This window comes from Bombina bombina, chromosome 4, assembly GCF_027579735.1.
Source record: "Bombina bombina isolate aBomBom1 chromosome 4, aBomBom1.pri, whole genome shotgun sequence".
In the NCBI taxonomy this organism is placed as follows: Eukaryota; Metazoa; Chordata; class Amphibia; order Anura; family Bombinatoridae; genus Bombina; species Bombina bombina.
Window position 1 is genome coordinate 853,808,407 of NC_069502.1, and position 27,404 is coordinate 853,835,810.

At 38.6% G+C, this 27,404-nt stretch overlaps 2 protein-coding genes across 2 annotated transcripts in view; one reads left to right on the forward strand and one right to left on the reverse strand.

Annotated features, from left to right (window-relative positions):
• Window positions 1-9,258: 9,258 nt before the first annotated feature.
• LOC128655654 (uncharacterized) lies at window positions 9,259-10,505 on the forward strand. Its single transcript, XM_053709241.1, has 2 exons — window positions 9,259-9,591; window positions 9,681-10,505. Exons 1-2 carry the CDS (start codon window positions 9,273-9,275, stop codon window positions 10,100-10,102), a joined length of 741 nt encoding a protein of 246 aa, XP_053565216.1. The 5' UTR covers window positions 9,259-9,272; the 3' UTR covers window positions 10,103-10,505.
• Window positions 10,506-10,950: 445 nt separating this feature from the next.
• Window positions 10,951-27,404, reverse strand: part of LOC128657989 (transcription factor Adf-1-like) — a 45,483-nt gene continuing 29,029 nt past the window's right edge. Inside the window, exons 5-8 of the mRNA XM_053712428.1 lie at window positions 11,954-12,133; window positions 11,674-11,827; window positions 11,297-11,514; window positions 10,951-11,201 (exon numbers count right to left, since the gene is read on the reverse strand). Of these exons, the coding sequence (XP_053568403.1) occupies window positions 10,951-11,201; window positions 11,297-11,514; window positions 11,674-11,827; window positions 11,954-12,133 (803 nt within the window). The remainder of the gene's footprint in view (window positions 11,202-11,296; window positions 11,515-11,673; window positions 11,828-11,953; window positions 12,134-27,404) is intronic.

A 27,404-nucleotide genomic window follows, 5' to 3' on the forward strand; every position in this document is an offset into this window, starting at 1 on the left:
TGTTGCTAGGTTCCACGAGAAAATATATAGTATGGACTAAATTGGAGTCAGATCTGGGGGATTGTGATTCACCTGAAGCCCTAATATGGGATAAATTACTGCATCAGCATAAAACTCCAGATTACCCTCAAGTTACTAGTTATTCAATTAACCATTGGAGAACTATAACCAAAAATAAAAATTGCCAGTATTCTCCTCCAAAATGCCGCTTAAATATCCTATCCCGATCGATTATCGAAAACACTTAGATAAGTGGAAGAACAAAGGCCTTCATAGAGTGGGAGACTTCCTAACACATAATAAGCCTGTAACCTTCACCCAAGTACAAGATGTTCTAACTCCGGTTCCTCTAAATTGGTATTTATATCTACAGATTACATCTGCCCTAAATAAATTTATACCCAATATGCACATCCAACTTAGAACACCTTTAGAAAAAATGTGTAGCATCAATACCAGGCCCAAAAAGACAATATCACATTTGTATTTAGCACTACAAACTATAACACATGATACCAAATCATCTATTATGCTCAAGTGGGAAGCGGATACTAATACCTCATTAGAGGCACCAGATTGGTGTGAACTATTCTACTTTTCGTGCAAGGGTTTCATTAGTGCTGATCTAAGGGAAAACAGTTTCAAAACTATCTTTAGATGGTACTTAACTCCAATCAAAACTGCTCATTTCATGGCAGGAAGAAACAAAAACTGCTACAGTTTTTGTGACATTGATGGAACCTACGCACATATGTGGTGGGATTGCCCTGGGGTTGCTCAGGTTTGGGCTAGGCTGTCGGCATTCCTCAGCACATTGTTAGAAGAACAAATAACATTAACCAGATCTCAAGGGTTACTAAACGTTCCATTATTAAACTTCCACAAACATATTAACACTTTTGTAAGGATACTCTGCACTATTACGAGAATAAGCATTGCTAGATATTGGAAAGAGGGAGTACCAACATGGTGAGAGATAATGGATAAATTTAGGTTGACATACTCACTACATGAGACAGCAGCAACTATTTTGGGTATAACAGAGAAATTCCACAAAATTTGGTTTTACTGGGTGATGCATCCGAATGAAGCTAACTCCTTTAACTCAACACAAGGGAACGCTGATAGGATCCAATTACAAGAGTGAAACAGGATGTGGCACCATTAAAAAAAGATTTGGGGTCGGAAGACAACAAATTGCTAGCAAACTTGACAATCTAAAAAAGAGTTCTCCTTCCTCATTGGTGTAATAAGATTAGATGTTAATAGCTGACATGGACACATCACAAATTTCTATTAGTAACCAAAGGTTAATTTTTAGTTTAATTGTTTTTATTGTTATAAATCTATGTTAAAAGTAAATGCAGCATATGTTCTTCCTATTCTGTACAATTTATCAAGTGTTATATACCGGGCACAGGAACAAGGTCATGTTTAGATGAGAGATGTAAGGTTGAATCTAATGGACATTGAGACCTTGTAGGACAGTTAATAGAAATATGAAAGCAAGACATGGAGGAGCGCAGAAGCGATAATGGAAATTGACTTGCTTATTGACCTGTTAAAGAAACACTGTAACCAACTGGATAGAACATGTAATTTGTTTTATCATAATGTCATTTTAATAAAAAATATTTTAACCTAAATTATATGGACACTCAAGTAAAAATTTTAATTTAATGATTCAAATAGAGCCGCAATTTTAAACAACTTTAAAATTTACTTGCAATACCAAAATGTGCACAGTCTTTTTATATTTACACATTTTGAGTCACCAGCTCCTACTGAGCATGTGCAAGAATTCACAGACTATATGTATATGCAATTGTGATTGGCTGCTGATTTTTACATGATACAGGCGTGGAAATAGACATAACTTTTGAAATTAGTCAGAAAAAAATTTACTACTTATTTTAAGTTCAGACTATGGGGCCGATTTAACGTCTGTCCAACATGATACGATGTAGGATATCATGTCCGACAGACATCGCTGAATGCGGACAGCATACACTGTACGCATTCAGCATTGCACAAGCAGTTATTGTTAACTGCTTGTGCAATGCCGCCCCCCTGCAGATTCCCGGCCAATCGGCCGCTAGCAGGGGGTGTTAATCAACCCGATCGTATAGGATCGGGTTGACTGCTTTACGCCACTCAGAGGCGGTGGATACAGCTAAGGACCAGCCGCTGCTTCTTAAAGGGACAGTCTACATCAAAATTTTTCTTATTTAAAAAGATAGATAATCCCTTTATTACCCATTCCCTGTTTTTACATAACCAACACAGTTATATTAATATGATTTTTACCTCTATGATTACCTTGTATCTAAGTCTTTGCAGACAGCCTCCTTATCTAACTGCCTTTGACAGACATGCAGTGTAGTCAATCAGTAAAGACTCCTAAATAACTTCACGGGAGTGAGCACAATGTTATCTATATGACACATGTGAACTAGCACAGTCTAACTGTGAAAAACTTTCAAAATGCTCTGAGTTAGAGGAGGTTTTCAACTGTTTAAAAATCAGTTTGAGCCTAGCTAGGTTTAGCTTTTCAAAAATACCACCAAGGGAACAAAGCAAATTTGATGATAAAAGTAAATTGGAAAGTTGTTTAAAATTGCATGCCCTGTCTGAATCATGAAAGTTTAGTTTTGACTTTACTGTCCCTTTAACTCCTGTTTCAGAGATGGCCCCTAATTGTTATTGCATAGTCTTTTTATCATGCATTTGTTGTTTGTGTGAATCTACTGTATTTACTGGTTCTTGAAGTCTTTACTCCATGAAGAAAATGCAAATATGTTAAAACTGAATATTGCAAATGGATATCAATGCAGGTGCTATGTATACTTTATTTTGTTTCATATTTTATTTGCCTTTTTAGTGTTTAATTCAGTTTCTTTTTCTTGCATGTTTCCTTAATCATCATTATTCCAGTGGTTGTATTTGATGGCCGCTGAAATAAAATAAAAGAACAACTTGCGGAATATACAATATGTTTGTATAGTGTATATTTCTGAAGGGGGTTGTTTAATAAAACCAAACTTAATATGTGTTGTTTCGTTTTGAAGCTGTAAATAATGTTTTGTAATACAAACTTTACAACTGCAAATTGCTTTAAATAGTTTGTTTTTTATAATCTTGCACCAAGTACAGGTCAAAAGCCTTCATTGATGGTAGTGTTTTATGTGTATTTGTGCTATCATTTTATTTTTATTATAGGGTTTATAATTTATAAATTAACATGCAATGGCCTCTAGTTATTAAAGTCTGGCGGACCTGATCCGACAGTGCGGATCAGGTCCGCCAGACTTCGCTGAATACGGCGAGCAATACGCTCGCCATATTCAGCATTGCACCAGCAGCTCACAAGAGCTGCTGGTGCAACGCCGCCCCCTGCTGACTCGCGGCCAATCGTCCGCCAGCAGGGGGTGTCAATCAACCCGATCGTACTAGATTGGGTTGACTTGCGGCGATGTCTGCCTGCTCAGAGTTACGGAGCTTGATACATATGCCCCTTTGTCATCACCGTAATGAGTACTTCGAGAAAAAGGCTTCTTGAGACTCACCGGCTTAACACGTATTACAGGTTCCGGTTTGATAGTCCCACACAATAAATATTATACATCACACAGCTTACAACAGCAATAAAACAATCAGTTCATATATATATATATATATATATATATATATATATATATATATATATATATATATATATATATATATATATATATACTAAGAAATACCTTATTGCTTTCCTAGGCCTAGATTTGGAGTTTGGCGGTAGCCGTGAAAACCAGCGTTAGAGGCTCCTAACGCTGGTTTTAGGCTAACTCCGGTATTTGGAGTCACTCAAAAAAGGGTCTAACGCTCACTTTTCAGCCGCGACTTTTCCATACCCCAGATCCCCTTACGTCAATTGTGTATCCTATCTTTTCAATGGGATCTTTCTAACTCCGGTATTTAGAGTCGTGTCTGAAGTGAGCGTTAGAATTCTAACGACAAAACTCCAGCCGCAGAAAAAAGTCAGTAGTTAAGAGCTTTTTGGGCTAACGCCGGTTCATAAAGCTCTTAACTACTGTACTCTAAAGTACACTAACACCCATAAACTACCTATGTACCCCTAAACCGAGGTCCCCCCACATCGCCGCCACTCGATTAAATTTTTTTAACCCCTAATCTGCCGACCGCCACCTACGTTATACTTATGTACCCCTAATCTGCTGCCCCTAACCCCGCCGACCCCTGTATTATATTTATTAACCCCTAACCTGCCCCCCACAACGTCGCTGCCAGCTACCTACAATAATTAACCCCTAATCTGCCGACCGCAAAGCGCCGCCACCTACATTATAGCTATGTACCCCTAATCTGCTGCCCCTAACACCGCCGACCCCTATATTATATTTATTAACCCCTAATCTGCCCCCCTCAACGTCGCCTCCACCTGCCTACACTTATTAACCCCTAATCTGCCGAGCGGACCGCACCGCTATTCTAATAAATGGATTAACCCCTAAAGCTAAGTCTAACCCTAACACTAACACCCCCCTAAGTGAAATATAATTTTAATCTAACGAAATTAATTAACTCTTATTAAATAAATTATTCCTATTTAAAGCTAAATACTTACCTGTAAAACAAATCCTAATATAGCTACAATATAAATTATAATTATATTGTAGCTATTTTAGGATTAATATTTATTTTACAGGCAACTTTGTAATTATTTTAACCAGGTACAATAGCTATTAAATAGTTAAGAACTATTTAATAGCTGCCTAGTTAAAATAATTACAAAATTACCTGTAAAATAAATCCTAACCTAAGTTACAATTAAACCTAACACTATACTATCATTAAATTAATTAAATAAAATACCTACAATTACCTACAATTAAACCTAACACTACACTATCAATACATTAATTAAATACAATATCTACAAATAACTACAATGAAATAAACTAACTAAAGTACAAAAAATAAAAAAGAACTAAGTTACAAAAAATAAAAAAATATTTACAAACATAAGAAAAATATTACAACAATTTTAAACTAATTACACCTACTCTAAGCCCCCTAATAAAATAACAAAGACCCCCAAAATAAAAAATGCCCTACCCTATTCTAAATTACTAAAGTTCAAAGCTCTTTTACCTTACCAGCCCTGAACAGGGCCCTTTGCGGGGCATGCCCCAAGAAGTTCAGCTCTTTTGCCTGTAAAAAAAAACATACAATACCCCCCCCCCAACATTACAACCCACCACCCACATAACCCTAATCTAACCCAAACCCCCCTTAAATAAACCTAACACTAAGCCCCTGAAGATCATCCTACCTTGTCTTCACCTCACCAGGTATCACCGATCCGTCCTGGCTCCAAAATCTTCATCCAACCCAAGCGGGGGCTGGCGATCCATCATCCGGTGGCTGAAGAGGTCCAGAAGAGGCTTCAAAGTCTTCATCCTATCCGGGAAGAAGAGGCGATCCGGACCGGCAACCATCTTGATCCAAGCGGCATCTTCTATCTTCATCCGATGACGACCGGCTCCATCCTGAAGACCTCCACCGCGGACCCATCTTCATCCGGCGACGTCCAACTGAAGAATGACGGTTCCTTTAAGGGACGTCATCCAAGATGGCGTCCCTCGAATTCCGATTGGCTGATAGGATTCTATCAGCCAATCGGAATTAAGGTAGGAATATTCTGATTGGCTGATGGAATCAGCCAATCAGAATCAAGTTCAATCCGATTGGCTGATCCAATCAGCCAATCAGATTGAGCTCGCATTCTATTGGCTGTTCCGATCAACCAATAGAATGCGAGCTCAATCTGATTGGCTGATTGGATCAGCCAATCGGATTGATCTTGATTCTGATTGGCTGATTCTATCAGCCAATCAGAATATTCCTACCTTAATTCCGATTGGCTGATAGAATCCTATCAGCCAATCGGAATTCGAGGGACGCCATCTTGGATGACGTCCCTTAAAGGAACCGTCATTCTTCAGTTGTACGTCGCCGGATGAAGATGGGTCCGCGGTGGAGGTCTTCAGGATGGAGCCGGTCGTCATCGGATGAAGATAGAAGATGCCGCTTGGATCAAGATTGTTGCCGGTCCGGATCGCCTCTTCTTCCCGGATAGGATGAAGACTTTGGAGCCTCTTCTGGACCTCTTCAGCCACCGGATGATGGATCGCCAGCCCCCGCTTGGGTTGGATGAAGATTTTGGAGCCAGGACGGATCGGTGATACCTGGTGAGGTGAAGACAAGGTAGGATGATCTTCAGGGGCTTAGTGTTAGGTTTATTTAAGGGGGGTTTGGGTTAGATTAGGGGTATGTGGGTGGTGGGTTGTAATGTTGGGGGGGGGGTATTGTATGTTTTTTTTTATAGGCAAAAGAGCTGAACTTCTTGGGGCATGCCCCGCAAAGGGCCCTGTTCAGGGCTGGTAAGGTAAAAGAGCTTTGAACTTTAGTAATTTAGAATAGGGTAGGGCATTTTTTATTTTGGGGGTCTTTGTTATTTTATTAGGGGGCTTAGAGTAGGTGTAATTAGTTTAAAATTGTTGTAATATTTTTCTTATGTTTGTAAATATTTTTTTATTTTTTGTAACTTAGTTCTTTTTTATTTTTTGTACTTTAGTTAGTTTATTTCATTGTAGTTATTTGTAGATATTGTATTTAATTAATGTATTGATAGTGTAGTGTTAGGTTTAATTGTAGATAATTGTAGATATTGTATTTAATTAATTTAATGATAGTGTAGTGTTAGGTTTAATTATAACTTAGGTTAGGATTTATTTTACAGGTAATTTTGTTATTATTTTAACTAGGTAACTATTAAATAGTTCTTAACTATTTAATAGCTATTGTACATGGTTAAAATAATTACAAAGTTGCCTGTAAAATAAATATTAATCCTAAAATAGCTACAATGTAATTATAATTTATATTGTAGCTATATTAGGATTTATTTTACAGGTAAGTATTTAGCTTTAAATAGGAATAATTTATTTAATAAGAGTTAATTAATTTCGTTAGATTAAAATTATATTTAATTTAGGGGGGTGTTAGTGTTAGGGTTAGACTTAGCTTTAGGGGTTAATCCATTTATTAGAATAGCGGTGAGCTCCGGTCGGCAGATTAGGGGTTAATAATTGAAATTAGGTGTCGGCGATGTTAGGGAGGGCAGATTAGGGGTTAATACTATTTATTATAGGGTTAGTGAGGCGGATTAGGGGTTAATAACTTTATTATAATAGCGGTGCGGTCCGGTCGGCAGATTAGGGGTTAATAAGTGTAGGCAGGTGGAGGCGACGTTGTGGGGGGCAGATTAGGGGTTAATAAATATAACATAGGGGTCGGCGGTGTTAGGGGCAGCAGATTAGGGGTACATAGGGATAATGTAAGTAGTGGCGGTTTACGGAGCGGCAGATTAGGGGTTAAAAATAATATGCAGGGGTCAGCGATAGGGGGTCGGCAGATTAGGGGTTAATAAGTGTAAGGTTAGGGGTGTTTAGACTCGGGGTACATGTTAGGGTGTTAGTTGCAGACGTAGGAAGTGTTTACGCATAGCAAACAATGGGGCTGCGTTAGGAGCTGAACGCGGCTTTTTTGCAGGTGTTAGGTTTTTTTTTCAGCTCAAACAGCCCCATTGTTTTCTATGGGGGAATCGTGCACGAGCACGTTTTTGAGGCTGGCCGCGTCCGTAAGCAACTCTGGTATCGAGAGTTGGAGTGGCGTTAAAAATGCTCTACGCTCCTTTTTTGGAGCCTAACGCTGACATTATATGGACTCTCAATACCAGAGTTATTTTTATGGTGCGGCCAGAAAAAAGCCGGCGTTAGCTACGCGGGTCGTTACCGACAAAACTCTAAATCTAGCCGCTAAATTTTAAAAATACGCATATGCTAAACCCCTAGATGTGTGCAATGAAGATAAGTATATTTTAAGGCTGTGACACACTGCAAGCGATGCGGCGCGAGGCAATGCAAAGCAAAGCAGCAAGAAAATTTTGCAAGCTTCACTTCGCGCTGCACCGCCTCGCAGCTTGTCTACACTGTTGTCTGTGCTGTCTGTAGTTTTTCATGTTTACCTCTACAGATTCTGCTACTCATGGATATCTCTACTGAGTGGTTGAGTCAGGTTAATAAATTTGTGTTTTATGTAATCAAATTACAAATATACATTAAAGGGACAGTATACTATAAAATATGTTTACAATTACTTTTTTTACCAGCTGCAGAATATAAAATGTATGATATTTTCTTTTAAAGGTTTATTTGTGTATATAAATGACCTGATTTGTGTTTTTGAGGCCACAAACTAATAAAAAGGGTTGAGCTTGTAGGTATAATTAGATCTCATATCTGTAAGTTAACCAAACACCAATACTTGGAGAGAACAATGGAAAGTTAACATTTTATTACCTTATCTCTTCTGTATCCCACTGGGAGTGTAATTTATTCTGCTGGCTGTGTTTACACAGCTTGGCCTTAAAGGGACATGGCACACAAAAATTTACTTTGGTGATTTGGATAGAGAATTCAATTTTAAACAACTTTCCAGTTTACTTCTATTATTTTATTTGCTTCCTTCTCTTGTTATCCTTTGCTGAAAGGTTTATCTTTGCAAGCTCAGGAGCAGCAAAGAACCTAGGTTCTAGCTGCTGATTGGTGGCTGCATATATGTAACAATTGTCATTGGCTCACCCATGTGTTCAGTCAGCAACCAGTAGTGCATTGATGCTCCTTCAACAAATGATACCAAGAGAATGAAGCAAATTTGATAATAGAAGTAAACTGGAAAGTTGATGCAAATTGTATTCTCTAGCTGAATCATGAAAGAAAATTTTTGGGTTTCATGTCCCTTTAATGCCAAAATCTTTCAGGATAGGTGGGAATATCACAGGCAAAATAAACTATTTCAAATGCTAATATAAGGGTAATGAAAATACTTGTAAACAATTGAATACACTCCAGCAGGTAAAGTGGAACATTGGGAACAAATTAAAGGGGAGAATTTTTTTGAGTAAACTGTCCCTTTAAAATGATGCTTCAATAAACTAAATGATGTCATTATAGGTAATAACTCAGGGAAGGAGGAGACGGATTTTAGCTGCTCTCCTTATAGACTCCCTGCCTCAGCGAAATACCAGAAGATGGTGGATAAGGCCCATTTACCAACGAAGGGCCCAACAAGGGGTCTTTAATAATCTGATTCAGGAAATGCGATTGAATGATGATGAAAGCCACTACTTGTATTTCAGAATGTGTCAAGAACATTTTGACAAGCTGCTGACATTAGTAGGACCAAGAATTCAGAGACAAGACACAAATTTCCGTCAATCTATCAGTCCTGCTCAAAGGCTGGCAATTACATTAAGATTTTTGGCCACTGGAGAATCATATTCAAGTATCGGTTTGGCATTCCGTTGTGGTAGAACAACAGTTGGACAGATCATTCCAGATACTGCAGCAGCACTGTGGGATGTTTTGTGGCCAGTATACATGCCTGTTCCAAACCTGGAAATGTGGAAGAAAATCTGCTTTGAGTTCTGGGAGAAATGGCAGTTTCCCATGTGTATAGGTATGAATTGTTTATTAAATTTTAATAAATCATGAATTTTAATGTATTCAAAATATCAAAATAATGAATTTATTATTACATTTTTTTAGGGGCAATGGATGGAAAGCATGTGTATATTCAAGCACCACCCAATGCTGGATCCATGTGGTACAACTACAAGGATTCCAACTCCATTGTACTGCTGGCACTTTGTGATGCTAACTACAAATATATCATTGTTGATGTAGGGGCATACGGAAAACAAAGTGATGGTGGAGTTTTTTCTGAAAGTAGTTTTGGGAAGGCAATTATTGCTGGAAATGCTGATTTGCCTCATGCATGCAAGATACAGGGGACATCCATTGCTGTTCCACCTGTTATTGTTGCTGACGAAGCATTCCCACTACTCAAAAACCTCATGAGGCCTTTCCCTAAAAAAGAAATTAAGGAAGATCAAATCATCTTCAACAGAAGACTATCAAGAGCTAGGCGGATCTCTGAAAATGTGTTTGGCATCTGTTGTGCAAAATAGAGAGCAATTTTGGATTCATTGTACATGCATCCAGATAATGCAGAAACTGTAGTAAAAAGCATTTGTGCATTGCACAACTACATCAGAGTAGAGGAAGCTATAATGGAACCGGAGAGAAGAAGGTACTGTCCTCTTGGCTATATGGATATGGAGGAAGCAAATGGAAATATAATATCTGGACGATGGAGGCAAGAAGTGGATGCAGATCGTGTCCATGGATTATGTAGGCAGGGTGCCAATAACTATAGTAAAGTAGCAGATCAAACAAGAGAAACTTTTATGAAGTATTTTACATCAAATGAGGGCAAGGCACATTTTGTTGAAATGACACATTTATTGTATAAAAACTTTTAATTTATTTGTTTAATAAAGTGCATTTAGTTAATGCAAAACAGTTTTAAAACTTGAAATTATTTTTATTATAGATACATAAATGTTTAACTATTAAAAAATCAATTGCCAATAACTTTTTTTTTATTTATGTATGCTAATGACCAAAATGGGCCAAAAAACAGAGACTCGCATACATAAACAAAAAAATAAAAATAAATAGTTATTGCCAATTGATTTTATTAAAATATATAGATCCTTTTTTTTAACAATATTATAACTGTTAAACACGCTCTAGAACCAGTTAGAAATAACAAATTAAAAGAAAATATACTATACAGGTATAAATATATAAAAAAAAAATATATATATATATATATATATATATATATATACACATACTGTAAACTACATTGGCATGTAGTTAATGTAAACTGAATGCAAAAAAATAACAAAACTTTGAATATTATTTTTAAACAAAATGCAAGTAACATTTGTACACATTCAGAACCGGTGCATCAATGTTCTTGTGCATTATCTATTAATTTAATGATTTCAATTTTAACATTATTTTTAATGCGCGGATTAATCCTCCTAAAATCAGGTAACAGACTTAATAGAAACAGCCTGTCTGCATCCGACTCCATGGTTGATTGATTTGAAGGCACAATAATTGGTGCTTTTAAAGCTTCCAAAACCTTTTCAATAGTGCTTTGCTGAACACGTTTTCGTTTTCCAGGAACAGCATCTCTTGAAGTTGTAGCAGAATCTGAAAGCACATAAAAATATTTTTGCTGTAAATGCAATATTCTTACCCTGATTATACTGCACTGTAACAATCCTAAATTTTAATTGACCACCAACCTGTCATGTCGGAACTCTGTGAAGATATTTCTGCGCTGTCGGTGACAATTGGATTTAACTCAATATAAGTCTCCAAACTTGGATTTTCCATTATGATAGTTTCAGACATGTCCTGCACTGTGCCTGATAGCCTATAGGTGTCCTCCTGCGTTGATGTCTCTGAATGGGAGGTCTGAGGAGTTTCTCTTGATAGAAACTCACTAAAGTTTCCTGTAGTCCTAAAAAAAAGATAATATGGTTTTAATACATTTTTCATAAATAATATAATAAACTGAATTTATAATAATTATTAAACTATTTCTATTTATTATATAATAAAATAATTAAACACAGAAATTAAGATTATAACTTTAATACAATGATATAGGAAGTTTTACCTTTTTGGTTTTAAACAAGGATTGAGGAAACTCAGATATTTGCTGACAATCCATGTGGGATCTTCTATTATAACGTCTGCTCCCGATCCACTTTTTTTATAAATTCGGAGGTATTTGTCTCTTATGGACTTCCACTTGGCAGGACAGGCGGCTTCTGCATAACAAAATAAGTAAACAAAAATATGTAACATTGTGTAACATTGTTTAAGTTACACTTTTTACAACAAATACTTTTATGACTATTCTATGAAAGATCTCCATACAAACAGGAATACTGTACCTGGGATATTTAAAATTTTGCTGATTTCTTTCCATGCCATTTGCCGGAAGTTCTGATTGCGATATTCTTTTATTCTCATGTTGTAAAGACAAGGTCTTTTTTCAACTTCCAAAACAAACAGAATATCTGCATCCCAACCACAGTGTTGCGAAAAGGCCATTTTCGATGATAAATGTTTTTCTATTGAATAAAATAAAGCAGAAAAAAACAAATAAAATGTAATAAAGCCACTAAACACTCAAATTTAAAATTGGAAAGGTTTAGGAATAAATTTTATATGTATATACCAAATACACAAGCAGGAACTCATGATTAATTCTCACATCACCACCCCTTCAACAGCCATCTTACAACAATTTTTTTCTTTTTTTTTTTAAATGTTAAAATATTTTTTATCTTTATTTGTATTAATAATACACTTTTTAATTGTTTTCAAGAATTTAAATATTTTTAAACTTTAAGTCAATAAAATAAATTAATCACACTTTTATTGAAAGTTCCAAAACACATCCATGTCCACTCACATGAACCCAATTGACAGTCCTGATTTTATTTTAAAATTTACCCCTGTTATGCCGTTGTATTCCATCCAAACGGCACTGGGCTTTAGCGCTGTTAGGACAAAATACAACATCATAGCCTTTGGATGTCCTGAAGCCAACTGCGCTTCCTGGACTTGATCGCGGTTTGGAGGGTGTTCCTAGAGATATAGGGAAGCCCCCCAGACCTGATCCCATAATTGAAATCTCGCAATCGCGTGCACAATCGTGGGATTTCAATTTGTCTACATTGGAACGTTGTTCCAATGTAGACATTATGACCTTGTCATGAAAGGGTTAAACAAGTCCTTATGTTTGTTAAATTAGTAAACTATGAGAACTAATAAAGGTGCTATATATAATCTTTATAATAAAAGAATGAAACATAAATCATTCTCTGATTATATAGATTATATGACTTACCCAACATAAGGACTTGTTTTAAAGAGAAAGTCAAGTGCAAAAACAACTTTTATGATTCAGATAGGGCATCTAATTTTAAATAACTTTCCAATTTACGTTTATCACCAATTTTGCTTTGTTCTCTTGGGTTTCTTAGCTGAAAGCTCAACCTAGGAGATTCATATGCTAATTTCTTAGACCTTAAAGGCCGCCTCTAATCTGAATGCATTTTGCCAGTTTTTAAACACTAGACGGCATTAGTTCATGTGTTTCATATAGATAACATTGAGCTCATGCACGTGAAGTTACCTATGAGTGAACACTGATTGGCTAAAATGCAAGTCTGTCAAAACTACTGAAATAAGGGGCCAGTTTGCAGATGTTTAGAAACAAGGTAATCAGAGAGGAAAAAAAGTATATTAATATAACTGTTCGTTATGCAAAACTGGGGAATGGGTAATAAAGGGATAATCTATGTTTTTAAACAACAACAAAAATTGGTGTTGACTGCCCCTTTAAATAAAATCAGGACTGTTGGTAGCTATATAGTGCACAGTGTAATTTATTTTATTGTATTTCTTCATTCTGTAACAGCCCTGATATCACTGGTCAAGTATGGGGCCAGAATACAGAAATGAAAATTACACTGTGCTACCAACAGTCCTGATGTTATTTAAAACAAGTCCTTATGTTGGGTAAATTTATAAACTATGAGAACTATAGGTGCTATGTACAATCTATATAATCTGAGAATGGTTCAAGTTCCATTCTATTTTTATATAGATTATACTGTATATAGCACCTTTAGTTAGCAAGGACTTTATTAACCCCTTAAGGACCAAGGACGTATAGGGTATGTCCTACAAAAAATGTCAGTTAGTGTCCAAGGACGTACCCTGTACATCCTCAAGGGTTTCAAGTGGAAGCGATCCTGATCGCGTCCAACTGCTTTCAAGGGGTTGCAGTGATGCCTCGGTATTGAGGCATCACAGTAATCCCTTTTTGTATCCACAGATGCAGATAGAGACAATCTGTGGCCCTCTCTGCATCGGGCATTGATGGTGCCGATCGTTGGTGGGTGGGAGCAGCAGCAGGGAGGCGGGTGGGCGACCCATCAATGTACCAGTTTCCCACATCTGCGCCTCACTAGATGGAAGCGTCCGGGGGGACGGGTGGGTGCGGAAAAATCAAGATCTTTGCGTACATTTTTTTGCACGAAGCCGATGGTGGGGACATCCTCAATGTTGTGTAAGGGATCTGGGAGGGGGAGGGAGGTAGGATATTGAGGGGGGGGCAGCTACACTAAAGAAATATATTATTATATTAAGAATAAAAAATTCACACATTTTTTGGGGGCAAACTGGGTACTGTCAGAAAGCTGCCAGTACCCAAGATGACGGTAAATATTTAGAGAGGGTTGGGTTGGGTTTAGAGAGTTGTATGGGGGGGGATCAGAATCAATTTAAGAAAAAAAAAAATTATTTTATTTTAGTACTGGCAGACTTACTGCCAGTACTTAAGGTGGCGGTGACAATTGTGAGGTGGGGGAGGGAAAAGAGCTGTTTGAGGGGGGTCAGGGAGGGTTCAGGGGGTGGGATATCTCAGGTGGGAGGCTGATCTCTACATTAAAGCTAAAATTAACCCTAGAAGCTGCCTAATTAACCACTTCACTGCTGGGCATAATACAAGTGTGGTGCGCAGTGGCATTTAGCGGCCTTCTAATTACCAAAAAGCAACGCCAAAGCCATATATGTCTGCTATTTCTAAACAAAGGGGATCCCAGAGAAGCATTTACAACCATATGTGCCCTAATTGCACAAGCTGTTTGTAAATAATTTCAGTGAGAAACCTAAAATTGTGAAAAAGTGAACAATTTTTTTTATTTGATTGCATTTGGCGGTGAAATTGTGACATGAAATATACCAAAATAGGCCTAGATCAATACTTTGGGTTGTCTACTAAAAAAAAAAAAAAAAAAATTATGTGAGGGGTTATTCAGGGATTCCTGACAGATATCAGTGTTACAATGTAACTATTGTTAATTTTGGAAAAAAAAATGTTTTGGAAATAGCAAAGTGCTACTTGTATTTATTTCCCTATAACTTACACAAAAAAACAAAGAACATGTAAACATTGGGTATTTCTAAACTCAGGACAAAATTTAGAAACTATTTAGCATGGGTGTTTTTGATGGTTGTAGATGTGTTACAGATTTTGGGGGTCAAAATTAGAAAAAGTGTTTTTTTTCCCTCATATTTAAAAAAAAAAAAAAAAAAAAATTTTATAAGATATGTTGAAAAAAATGCTATCTTTAGAAGGTCCATTTAATGGCAAGAAAAAACTGTATATAATATGTGTGGGTACAGTAAATGAGGAAAATTACAGCTAAACACAAACACCTCAGAAATTTAAAAGTAACCCAGTCAGAAAATGGAAAAGTGCTGTGGTCCTTAAGGGGTTAAAATAAAGTGTTTAAAACATAAAGCAAAAAAAAACAACTTTATAACATTTTTTTGGATGTGCAGGCGAAAATCCAATACAACTTGCCCCACAACTACTGCCTGATTTTGTACAATATCCATGTATGGTGTATATTATGCAATAATCAAGCAGTAATATGATTTTTTCAACCAAACAAAGATGTATTCATTTGTTTATCAGCTTGCTTTATTTTATTTGTACTGTACAAAAAAGTTACAAAATGAGTACATTTTTGTGTGGTAAAAAAAATCATAATAACATTTTTAATAATTATTGCACATTAACCTTACATGGGTATTTCACACAAGCATGCTAGCTTGTACCTGCTATATGCAGTACAAGTATCACAGCTGCTTGTACACTACTCTACTCTAGTAGTACTACACTGAGAAATCGCCGGTTTGTGGTGGCCTACCTCCTTCTCAGCTACCAACACCCAGGCACCAGCCCCTGAAATAATCTAAAAGAGCGGCAAGCCAATCCATTCCTCTCAACAGAAGCTCATTTGTCTGGAGGAATCTGATTGGCTGCCCGCATCCTGACGCGCGTGTTTATACGCGTGAGCCGATTGGCTGAAGATTAAATTATTCATCTCTCAGCGCTTGGCTACGCGAGTCCACGCCAACTGTCGCCGAAGGAGTGAAGAGCCAAGACACACTGCTCGCGAATGTCCGTGCGTCACCTCTTCCCCTAGCTGCGCGTTGCTTAGCGTGCAGTGTGTCACAGGCTTTATACTTTATGAAGGAAAAGACTGTTGTGGTGAACCAGGAAGAAAGATGACCTTAATGGTTGTGGTCAGCAAGGTTCAGGACCTGTTCACAAACAATTAAAAGGGTCTTTAAAGGGACACTGAACCCACATTTTTTCTTTTGTAATTCAGAAAGAGCATGCAATTTTAAGTAACTTTCTAATTTACTCCTATTATCAATTTTTCTTCGTTCTCTTGCTATCATTATTTGAAAAAGAAGGCATCTAAGCTTTTTTTTGTTTTCAGTACTCTGGACAGCACTTTTTTATTGGTGGATGAATTTATCCACCAATCAGCAAGGACAACCCAGGTTGTTCACCAAAAATGGGCCGGCATCTAAACTTACATTCTTGCATTTCAAATAAAGATACCAAGAGAATGAAGAAAATTTGATAATAGGAGTAAATTAGAAAGTTGCTTACAATTTCATGCTCAATCTGAATCACGAAAGAAAATTTTTGGGTACAGTGTCCCTTTAAGTACATAAATAGCAAAAAATCTAAGAAGGACAATACATTAAAATGTGTGGAGGGTAGCATGATTAACAGTGACAGGGAGAAGAAGGCTGAGGTACTAAACCAGTTCTTTTCTTCAGTATACACAAGAGAGGAACCAATGGAGGATACTTTGGAACAAACTAGAACATGCCAGCCCATACCATTAACTGGGTTATGTCTAGAGGATATCAGGAAAAAACTGGATAATATTAAGGTAAATAAAACTCCAAGCCCAGATGGAATACATCCGAGGGTGTTAAGAGAATTTAGCACTGTTATAGACAAACCTCTACTATTAATTTTTCAAGACTCACTATCCTCAGGAATAATATCCCAGGATTGTCAGAAAGCTGATGTGGTGCCATTCTTCAAAAAAGGGAAGCAGGGATGATCCAGGAAGCTATAAACCACTTAGTCTGACATCAATAGTGGGGAAGATATTTGAAGGGATTATAAGAGATTATATTGATGAGCATATTCATGTAAACAAGATTATGAGTTCAACTCAGCATGGTTTTATGAGAAATAGATCATGTCAAACTAATCTAGATTCTATGAGGAAGTAAGTAGAAATATAGATAAAGAAGAATCAGTTTATGTGATATACTTAGATTTTGCAAAGCCGTTTGATACAGTGCCACATGAGATTAATGCACAAAATTAAAGGGACACTGAACACAATTTTTTTTCTTTCTTGATTCAGATAATGCATGATGTTTTAAGCAACTTCCTAATTTACTCCTATTATCAAATTTTCTTCATTCTCTTAAAATCTTTATTTGAAATGCAAGAATGTAAGTTAAGATGCCGGCCCATTTTTGGTGAACAACCTGGGTTGTTCTTGCTGATTGGTGGATAAATTCATCCACCAATAAAAAAGTGCTGTCCAGAGTTCTGAATAAAAAAAAAGCTTAGATGCATTCTTTTTTAAATAAAGATAGCAAGAGAACGAAGAAAAAGTGATAATAGGAGTAAATTAGAAAGTTTGTTTAAATTGCACACTCTATCTAAATCACAAAAGAAAAAAATGGGTTCAGTGACCCTTTAAGGGACCGGGAATAGCTGAAAATGTTAGCTCATGGATAAATAACTGGATAAAAGATAGGAGCAACGAGTTGTAGTAAATGGATCATATTCAAATTGAACAAAGGTAATCAGTGGAGTCCCCCAGGGATCAGTACTGGGCCCTGTTCATTTTAATATTTTTATTAATGACTTGGAGTAAGGATTAAATAGCGACATCTCTATTTTTGCAGATGATACTAAGTTAAGTAAGGTCATTAGGTGAGAGCAGGATGAACCTTCGCTACAAAAGGGATCTGCAAAAATTAGAAGTATGGGCCGGTCAATTGAAAATGACAACTAATACAGGAAAATACAAGGTTCTACATTTTGGAAGTAAAAATAAGCAGGAAATTTATTATTTAGATGGAACATGACTTATCCAAACAGGAGGAAAGGGATTTGGGAGTAGTAATAGATAACAAGCTAAAGATGGGTGCATAATGCAGGGTAGCGGCTTCAAAGGCTAATAAGATACTAGCATGTATAAAAAGAGGCATTGATTCGGGGGGTGGAGCCGACTACCAAAGAGAGCAGACACACAGTGAAGGAACTCTGGGTTTAAATACAGCTTTTAGGGGGTATTATGCTTGAACCCTTGATATATATGTGAAGGCGAGGACTCATACTATAGTTTCTGGTAACCCGGTGTCGCCCTATACACCCGCTATCAGGAAGGCAATCTGAATTAACCACGAGGCAGCTGTGACTGGCACTGAGGAAGCCATCTCTACAGAAGAATTGTTCATGAGAAACTCTTACTTAACAATAATGCTGGTGGAGGCACTGGAAGAAGAGCTCTGTGATCTGTTGAGGAGCCACCTGAGTTACGGGGGGTTGATTGTGCAGAGTTTTGAGAAGCTGGCTGCACAGCCTTCTCCCCAAGACGGCGCCGAACTGTTGCTAGACAATACTGGTCCTATTGCTTCGTGGGTAGAGAGAGCTAGCACTCAGACCCCAGAAGATTATGGTAAGACCGCAGGCACTCTGTATACATGGGAGATTTACTCACCCACAACACATCATATGACTGGTTTGACCCACAGCTTATTACCAACTCAGCTAGACAAAGTTGAGCCTATACGACACAAGACTAAGAACAGAATTGAGAGGATGGCTCCGCCGGAAAGCATTATTATGGCTACTACAATAGCATATGTTCACATTTGTGAATATTTTATAAGTGAGGCATTAAGATAAGAATTATACAAGAATTCAACAAGGATTGGACAAGGGGCAAGACACAAGGCAATAACCTTTGTAATTTTGTGTTTTAAGTATCTCATTGTTTCCTTATACAAGTGCTGCTGTAATTGTCTTTTATGTGTTTAACCCCTTAATGACAGAGGACGTACCAGGTACGTCATAGAAAAAACTTCCCTTAATGACAGTTGAGGAACCTGGTACGTCCTCTGTTGTCTGAAGTGCTGGAAGCGATCATGATCGCTTCCAGCTGCTTACAAGGGATTGAGGCATCACTACAATCCCCCATTTTACATACCGATGCAGAAAGGGCCACTCTGTGGCCCCATCTGCATCGGCTATTTATGTGCACAAATTAGTTGGTGGGTGGGTGCTGCTTATACCAATTATGCCCCTAGGTGTTGATTCCCCAAGCGATGTTACAGTGTCAGTATTTGCAGCCCGGTGCTGCTGTTGCGGTTGAGGGGGGTGGAGGGGCGCGCGTACGGGCGCACGCAAAATATGCAGCCCACTTAAAAAAAAAAAAAGATTGATGTAGATGCAGGGGCATCTCTGTTCTTTAGTTAGGGATCTGGGAGGGGGAGGGATGTAGATTTTTTAGTGGGGCCAGCTACACTACAGAAAACAAATATTTTATATTAATAAAGTTAAAAAAAAACTATTTTGGGGAGCAAATTGGGTACTGGCAGACAGCTGCCAGTACCCAAGATGGTGGCAAATAGATAGAGGGGGAGGGTTAGAAAGATGTATGGGGGGATCAGGGAGGTTGTGGGGTAAGGGGGGATCCATCACTGCAGACTGTATGACAAAAATAAAAAAAATAAAAAAAAATATTTTTATTTCAGTACTGGCAGACTTTCTGACAGTAAATACTTAAGATGGCGGTGACAATTGTGAGGTGGGGAGGGAAGAGAGCTGTTTGAGGGGGGTGAGGGGGGGATCAGGGGGTGGGATGTGTCAGGTGGGAGGCTGATCTCTACACTAAAGCTCAAAATTAACCCCACAAGCTACCTAATTAACCCCTTAACTGCTGGGCATATTACAAGTGTGGTGCGCAGCAGTATTTAACGGCCTTATTATTAGCAAAAAGCAACACCAAAGCCATATATGTCTGCTATTTCTGAACAAAGGGGATCCCAGAGAAGCATTTACAACCATTTGTGCCATAATTGCACAAGCTGTTTGTAAATAATTTCAGTGAGAAACCTAAAATTGTGAAAAATTTAAGTTTTTTTTTTTTATTTGATCGTATTTGGCGGTGAAATGGTGGCATGAAATATACCAAAATGGGCCTAGATCAATAATTTGGGTTGTCTACTATACTACACTAAAGCTAAAATTAAACCTAAAAGCTCCCTACAAGCTCCCTAATTAACCCCTTCACTGCTGGGCATAATACACGTGTGGTGTGCAGCGGCCTTCTAATTACCAAAAAGCAACGCCAAATCCATATAGGTCTGCTATTTCTGAACAAAGGGGATCCCAGAGAAGTATTTACAACCATTTATGCCATAATTGCACAAGTTGTTTGTAAATAAATTCAGCGAGAAACCTAAAGTTTGTGAAAAAAATTGTGAAAAAGTCAACAATTTTTTTTATTTGATCGCATTTGGCGGTGAAATGGTGGCATGAAATATACCAAAATGGGCCTAGATCAATGCTTTGGGATGTCTTCTAAATATAAATACATACATGTCAAGGGATATTCAGGGATTCCTGAAAGATATCAGTGTTCCAATGTAACTAGTGCTAATTTTGAAAAAAAGTGGTTTGGAAATAGCAAAGTGCTACTTGTATTTATGGCCCTATAACTTGCAAAAAAAGCAAAGAACATGTTAACATTGGGTATTTCTAAACTCAGGACAAAATTTAGAAACTATTTAGAATGGGTGTATTTTGGTGGTTGTAGATGTGTAACAGCTTTTGGGGGTAAAAGTTAGAAAAAGTGTGTTTTTTTCCAATTTTTTCCTCCTATTTTATATTTTTTTTTATAGTAAATTATAAGATATGATGAAAATAATGGTATCTTTAGAAAGTCCATTTAATGGCGAGAAAAATGGTATATAATATGTGTGGGTACAGTAAATGAGTAAGAGGAAAATTACAGCTAAACACAAACACTGCAGAAATGTAAAAATAGCCATTGTCATTAAGGGTAAGAAAATTGAAAAATGGTCCGGTCTTTAAGGGGTTAATTGGCTCCCCCTTTTGTAAAAATGCTCAACATATTCATATAACTTTTTCCTACCTCTTGTCTCTATATAAAAATAAATTTTCAATTACTCCTTCTCCCTCTCCACCTGCTCTGTACATTTGCCCATCTCGCTTAAACTCACCTTACTTTTGTACTCTTGAACTTTACCTATTCCTAAACAGTCTCTCTCCCCCCTGAACCTCGTCCCAAAAACAGTCTCATTACTGCAAATCTGCATCTCACCTCATGTCACTCTCCCTCTTGCTCATACTAGCTGCTGGTGACATCTCCCCTAATCCTGGCCCCCAAAAACTTCCTAGCCGTGCACATCCATGTTTACTTTTCCACAGACTCAGAAAACAAAACTCTGGTAACCTCACATTCTTGTATCTAAAGCCACTACCCCCTTCACTTGTGCTCTCTGGAACTCTCGCTCTGTTTGCAACAAGCTCACTTCTATCCATGACCTCTTTAACTCCTACTCTCTCAATCTTCTGGCTCTCACAGAAACTTGGCTTTCTCTTTTAGACACAGCATCCACTGCTGCACTGTCACATGGGGGTCTCCACTTCAGCCATACTCCTAGGTCTGGTAACAGACAAGGAGGTGGTGTAGGTATTTTACTTTCCTCTCATTGCACCTTTCAACAAATACAACCCATCTCTTCCCTCACATTTTCCTCATTCGAAACCCACATGATTTGCTTATTCTCTCCCCTCTCTATATGTGTTGCAGTAATATACCACACCCCTGGCTCCTCAACTCAATTTCTAGATCACTTTGCTGCCTGGCTACCTTATTTCCTTTCCTCAGACACTCCTGCCCTTATTCTGGGTGACTTCAACATCCCTCTTAACAATCCTACTGCCTCCTCTGCAAAAAACCTTCTGCAACTCACTTCCTCTTTCGGTCTGTCACAATGAACTGACTCTTCTAATGACAAAGATGGTCACTCCCTTGATATGATCTTTAGCTATCAATGCATTTCAAACTTCACAAACTCCCCTTTTCCTCTTTCTGACCATCATCTCATCACTTGCAACATCTCATCCCTCCCTACAACTCTCCCTCCTTCTACCCCCCACACCAAATTTCACAGAAGCATTAAGTCATTAGATCAGCAACAGATCGCTAGTTCTTTCGAAACACTCCTCTCATCCATCTCCTCCTTTTCCTGCCCTGACCAATCGATTTGCCACTATAATTCCACCCTTACATCAGTCCTTAACAATCTGGCCCCTCCAACCATAGCTCAGAAATCACACACTCACACTCAGCCCTAGCATACTCCTCTGACAGGGTACCTACACAGATGTTCCCATACTGCTGAGCGGCACTGGAAACAATCTCGTAGTTCAGCTGACTTTCTTTATTACAAATTCATCTTGAACTCCTACTACTCTGCCCTTAATCTATATAAAAAACACTACTCCTCTACTCTTATCTCCACTGTTTCTTCAAACCTAAAACCTCCACTTTCAACACTCTTCTCTGCCCACCCCCAAATACAACTTCTTTGTCAGTTCAAGATTTTGCCAGCCACTTCAATAACAAAATCAATTCCATCAGAATCGAAATTAGCTCTCAACATGCTTCCAGCCTCTAACCCCCTTAAAAGCTTGCAATTAACCAAAACCCACATAGCCATATATTTAGCTCTTTCGCCCCTGTTACTGAGGAAGACGTTTCTGCACTTATAATGCACTCTCACCTCACTACCTGTCCCCTCGACCCCATCCCCTCACAGCTACTCCCCTCCCTCTCTTCTACCGTTACCCCTATACTCCCACACATTTTCAACCTCTCCCTCAGCACTGGTATATTCCCTCATCTCTAAAGCATGCACTGGTCACATCTATCCTCAAAAAACCTCTCGATCCAACCTCCCCAATCCAACTACCACCGTATTTCCCTACTCCCTCTTGCCTCAAAGCTTCTTCAAAAGCTAGTACATGCCCGCCTATACCATTTCCTTACATTACACTCCCTCCTTGACCCACTGCAATCTGGATTTCGCCCTCATCACTCCACAGAGACAGCAATCGTTAAGGTTACTAACGACCTACTCACAGCTAAATCCAAAGGCCACTTCTCTCTACTTATCCTCCTTGATCTGTCTACAGCCTTTGATACTGTTGACCAACCTCTTTTGCTCCAAACCCACCAATCCTTCAGCATTTGTGACACAGCCCTCTTGTGGTTCTCTTCCTACCTGCCTAACCGTACCTTAAGTGTAGCCTTCTCTGGGGCTTCCTCTACCCCATTACCACTTTCTGTTGGGTTACTGCAAGGCTCTGTCCTCAGTCCCCTTCTCTTCTCAATCTACACATCATCATTACATTAGGTTCCCTAATAAAGTCCCACAGGTTTCAAAATCATTTGTATGCCAATGACACTCAAATCAACATATCTGCTCCAGACCTATCTCCTTCCTTGCTGTCTTTCTCACATGTCTTCCTGGATGTCCTCTCACTACCTTAAGCTAAATCTCTCCAAAACTGAGCTCCTTATTTTCCCCCCTTCTTCTAAAATCTCCACCCCCCATCTCTCTATAACTGTCGACAACTCCATCATTACCCCTACCCTGCATGCCTGATGTCTTAGGGTCACACTTGACTCAGATCTTTCTTTCACTCCTCACATTCAGTCCTTGGCAAAATCCTGCCACTTCCACCTTAAAGACATCTCTAAAATTAGACATTTCCTTACACAACTAAGATTTTAATCCACTCTCTCATCCCTTCCCGCCTTGACTACTGCAACTACTTGCTCTTTGGTCTCCCTAGCTGCCGTCTAGCTCCTTTACAATCCATAATGAATGCCTCTTCCAGGCTCATATTCCTTACACATCGCTCTTCATCTGCTGCACCTCTCTTCTAATCTCTTTACTGGCTTTCTATTGCCTCCAGGATTAAACACAAAATTCTGACTATGACATATAAAGCCCTCAACTGCACTGCTCCCCTCTATATCTCAGACCTTGTCTCCAGATACTCTCCCTCCTGTCCCCTTCGCTCTGCTCACGACCTCCCACTCTCCTCTTCTCTTGTTACCTCCTCACATTCCCATTTACAGGACTTCTCCAGACTGGCTCCCATCTTGTGGAACCCTCTGCCTTGCTCCACAAGACTCTCCCCTAATTTTGAAAGCTTCAAGCGCTCCCTGAAGACTCTTCTGTTCAGGGATGCCTACAACCTACACTAACCTTTCCTAATACCAGTTACACTCCTCCATTGCAATCTGCCATGAACCTCCTTAGAATGTAAGCCTAAGATCCCAACTGCTTGCAGATAACCTTCACAAGAGCTGGCTGCAACAGTGCGACTCTAGGCAGTGCCCTCTACCCATTTGATCCCAATAATTGCTACCTTGTAAACTGCCTATGTTTATAGCACTGCAGAATCTGTTGGCGCTCTTCAAATAACCGATAATAATAATCTACAGCTAGTATCATTACAGCTAGTGATGTCATGTGCACATAATATACTATCTACAGCTAGTATCATTACAGCTAGTGATGTCATGTGCACACTTTATACTATCTACAGCTAGTGTTATGACAGTCAGTGATGTCATGCACACACAATATATTATCAACGGCTAGTATCATTACAATCATTACAATCAGTGATGTTACAAGCCCATAATATACTATCTACAGAAAGTATCATTACAGTCAGTGATGCCATGTGCACACAATATAATATCTACAGCTAATATTATTACAGCTAGTGATGTCATGTGCACATAATCTATCTACAGCTAGTATCATAACAGCCATTGATCTCATGTGCACACAATATACTATCTACAGCTAGTATCATTACAGCCAGTAATGTCATGTGCACACATTATACTATCTATAACTAGTATCATTACATCTAGTGATGTCCTGTGCTCATAATATACAATCTACATCTAATGCACATACAGGGAGTGCAGAATTATTAGGCAAGTTGTATTTTTGAGGATTAATTTTATTATTGAACAACAACCATGTTCTCAATGAACCCAAAAAACTCATTAATATCAAAGCTGAATAGTTTTGGAAGTAGTTTTTAGTTTGTTTTTAGTTATAGCTATTTTAGGGGGATATCTGTGTGTGCAGGTGACTATTACTGTGCATAATTATTAGGCAACTTAACAAAAAACAAATATATACCCATTTCAATTATTTATTTTTACCAGTGAAACCAATATAACATCTCAACATTCACAAATATACATTTCTGACATTCAAAAACATAACAAAAACAAATCAGTGACCAATATAGCCACCTTTCTTTGCAAGGACACTCAAAAGCCTGCCATCCATGGATTCTGTCAGTGTTTTGATCTGTTCACCATCAACATTGCGTGCAGCAGCAACCACAGCCTCCCAGACACTTTTCAGACAGGTGTACTGTTTTCCCTCCTTGTAAATCTCACATTTGATGATGGACCACAGGTTCTCAATGGGGTTCAGATCAGGTGAACAAGGAGGCCATGTCATTAGATTTTCTTCTTTTATGCCCTTTCTTGCCAGCCACGCTGTGGAGTACTTGGACGCGTGTGATGGAGCATTGTCCTGCATGAAAATCATGTTTTTCTTGAAGGATGCAGACTTCTTCCTGTATCACTGCTTGAAGAAGGTGTCTTCCAGAAACTGGCAGTAGGACTGGGAGTTGAGCTTGACTCCATCCTCAACCCGAAAAGGCCCCACAAGCTTATCTTTGATGATACCAGCCCAAACCAGTACTCCACCTCCACCTTGCTGGCGTCCGAGTCGGACTGGAGCTCTCTGCCCTTTACCAATCCAGCCACGGGCCCATCCATCTGGCCCATCAAGACTCACTCTCATTTCATCAGTCCATAAAACCTTAGAAAAATCAGTCTTGAGATATTTCTTGGCCCAGTCTTGACGTTTCAGCTTGTGTGTCTTGTTCAGTGGTGGTCGTCTTTCAGCCTTTCTTACCTTGGCCATGTCTCTGAGTATTGCACACCTTGTACTTTTGGGCACTCCAGTGATGTTGCAGCTCTGAAATATGGCCAAACTGGTGGCAAGTGGCATCTTGGCAGCTGCACGCTTGACTTTTCTCAGTTCATGGGCAGTTATTTTGCGCCTTGGTTTTTCCACACGCTTCTTGCGACCCTGTTGACTATTTTCAATGAAACGCTTGATTGTTCGATGATCACGCTTCAGAAGCTTTGCAATTTTAAGAGTGCTGCATCCCTCTGCAAGATATCTCACTATTTTTGACTTTTCTGAGCCTGTCAAGTCCTTCTTTTGACCCATTTTGCCAAAGGAAAGGAAGTTGCCTAATAATTATGCACACCTGATATAGGGTGTTGATGTCATTAGACCACACCCCTTCTCATTACAGAGATGCAAATCACCTAATATGCTTAATTGGTAGTAGGCTTTCGAGCCTATACAGCTTGGAGTAAGACAACATGCATAAAGAGGATGATGTGGTCAAAATACTCATTTGCCTAATAATTCTGCACTCCCTGTAATATACTATCAACAGCTAGTATATTTACAGTCAGTGATGTCATATGCACACAATATACTATCTACAGCTAGTGATGTCATGTGCACATAATCTATCTACAGCTAGTATATCTACAGCTAGTATCATTACAGTCAGTAATGTCATATGCACACAATATACTATCTACAGCTAATATCATTATAACCAGTGATGTCATGTGCACATAATCTACTATTTCCAGCTAGTATATTTACAGCTAATATTATTACAGCTAGTGATGTCATGTGCACATAATCTATCTACAGCTAGTATATCTACAGCTAGTATCATTACAGCCAGTGATGTCATGTGAACACAATATACTATCTACAGCTGGTATCATTACAGCCAGTGATGTCATGTGCACACAATATGCTATCTACAGCTACTGTAGTATCATTACAGCTAGTGATGTCATCTAAAGCTACTATCATTACAAACAGTGATTGGGCATGGGCTGGGGTGATTACTTAGAGGGAGCTCACTTAGGAACCCTGGGGTTTTGTCAACCTTGCCATGGACTGTACCCAGGTACCTTTACCACGCTGTCACTCCGGTCCCCAACCACAGACCATGACGGTTTTTGGACTGTGACATCTGGGGGTCCGGAGCTATCGAACGGTTCCCTGGGATTTCCACCGCTCCCTCTGGATCACCCTAAAAACATGAATTACAGGTATATGGTTGTGGGTGTACCTGTTGCTAGTACTTCTATGGAGGTGCCAGGCTGTCTGGGGTGGACATTGTTCTCTTGATGGGATTAGGCTCTTGATGTTGATTTGTACAAATACTGTGCAGTTGCTGTAATAAAT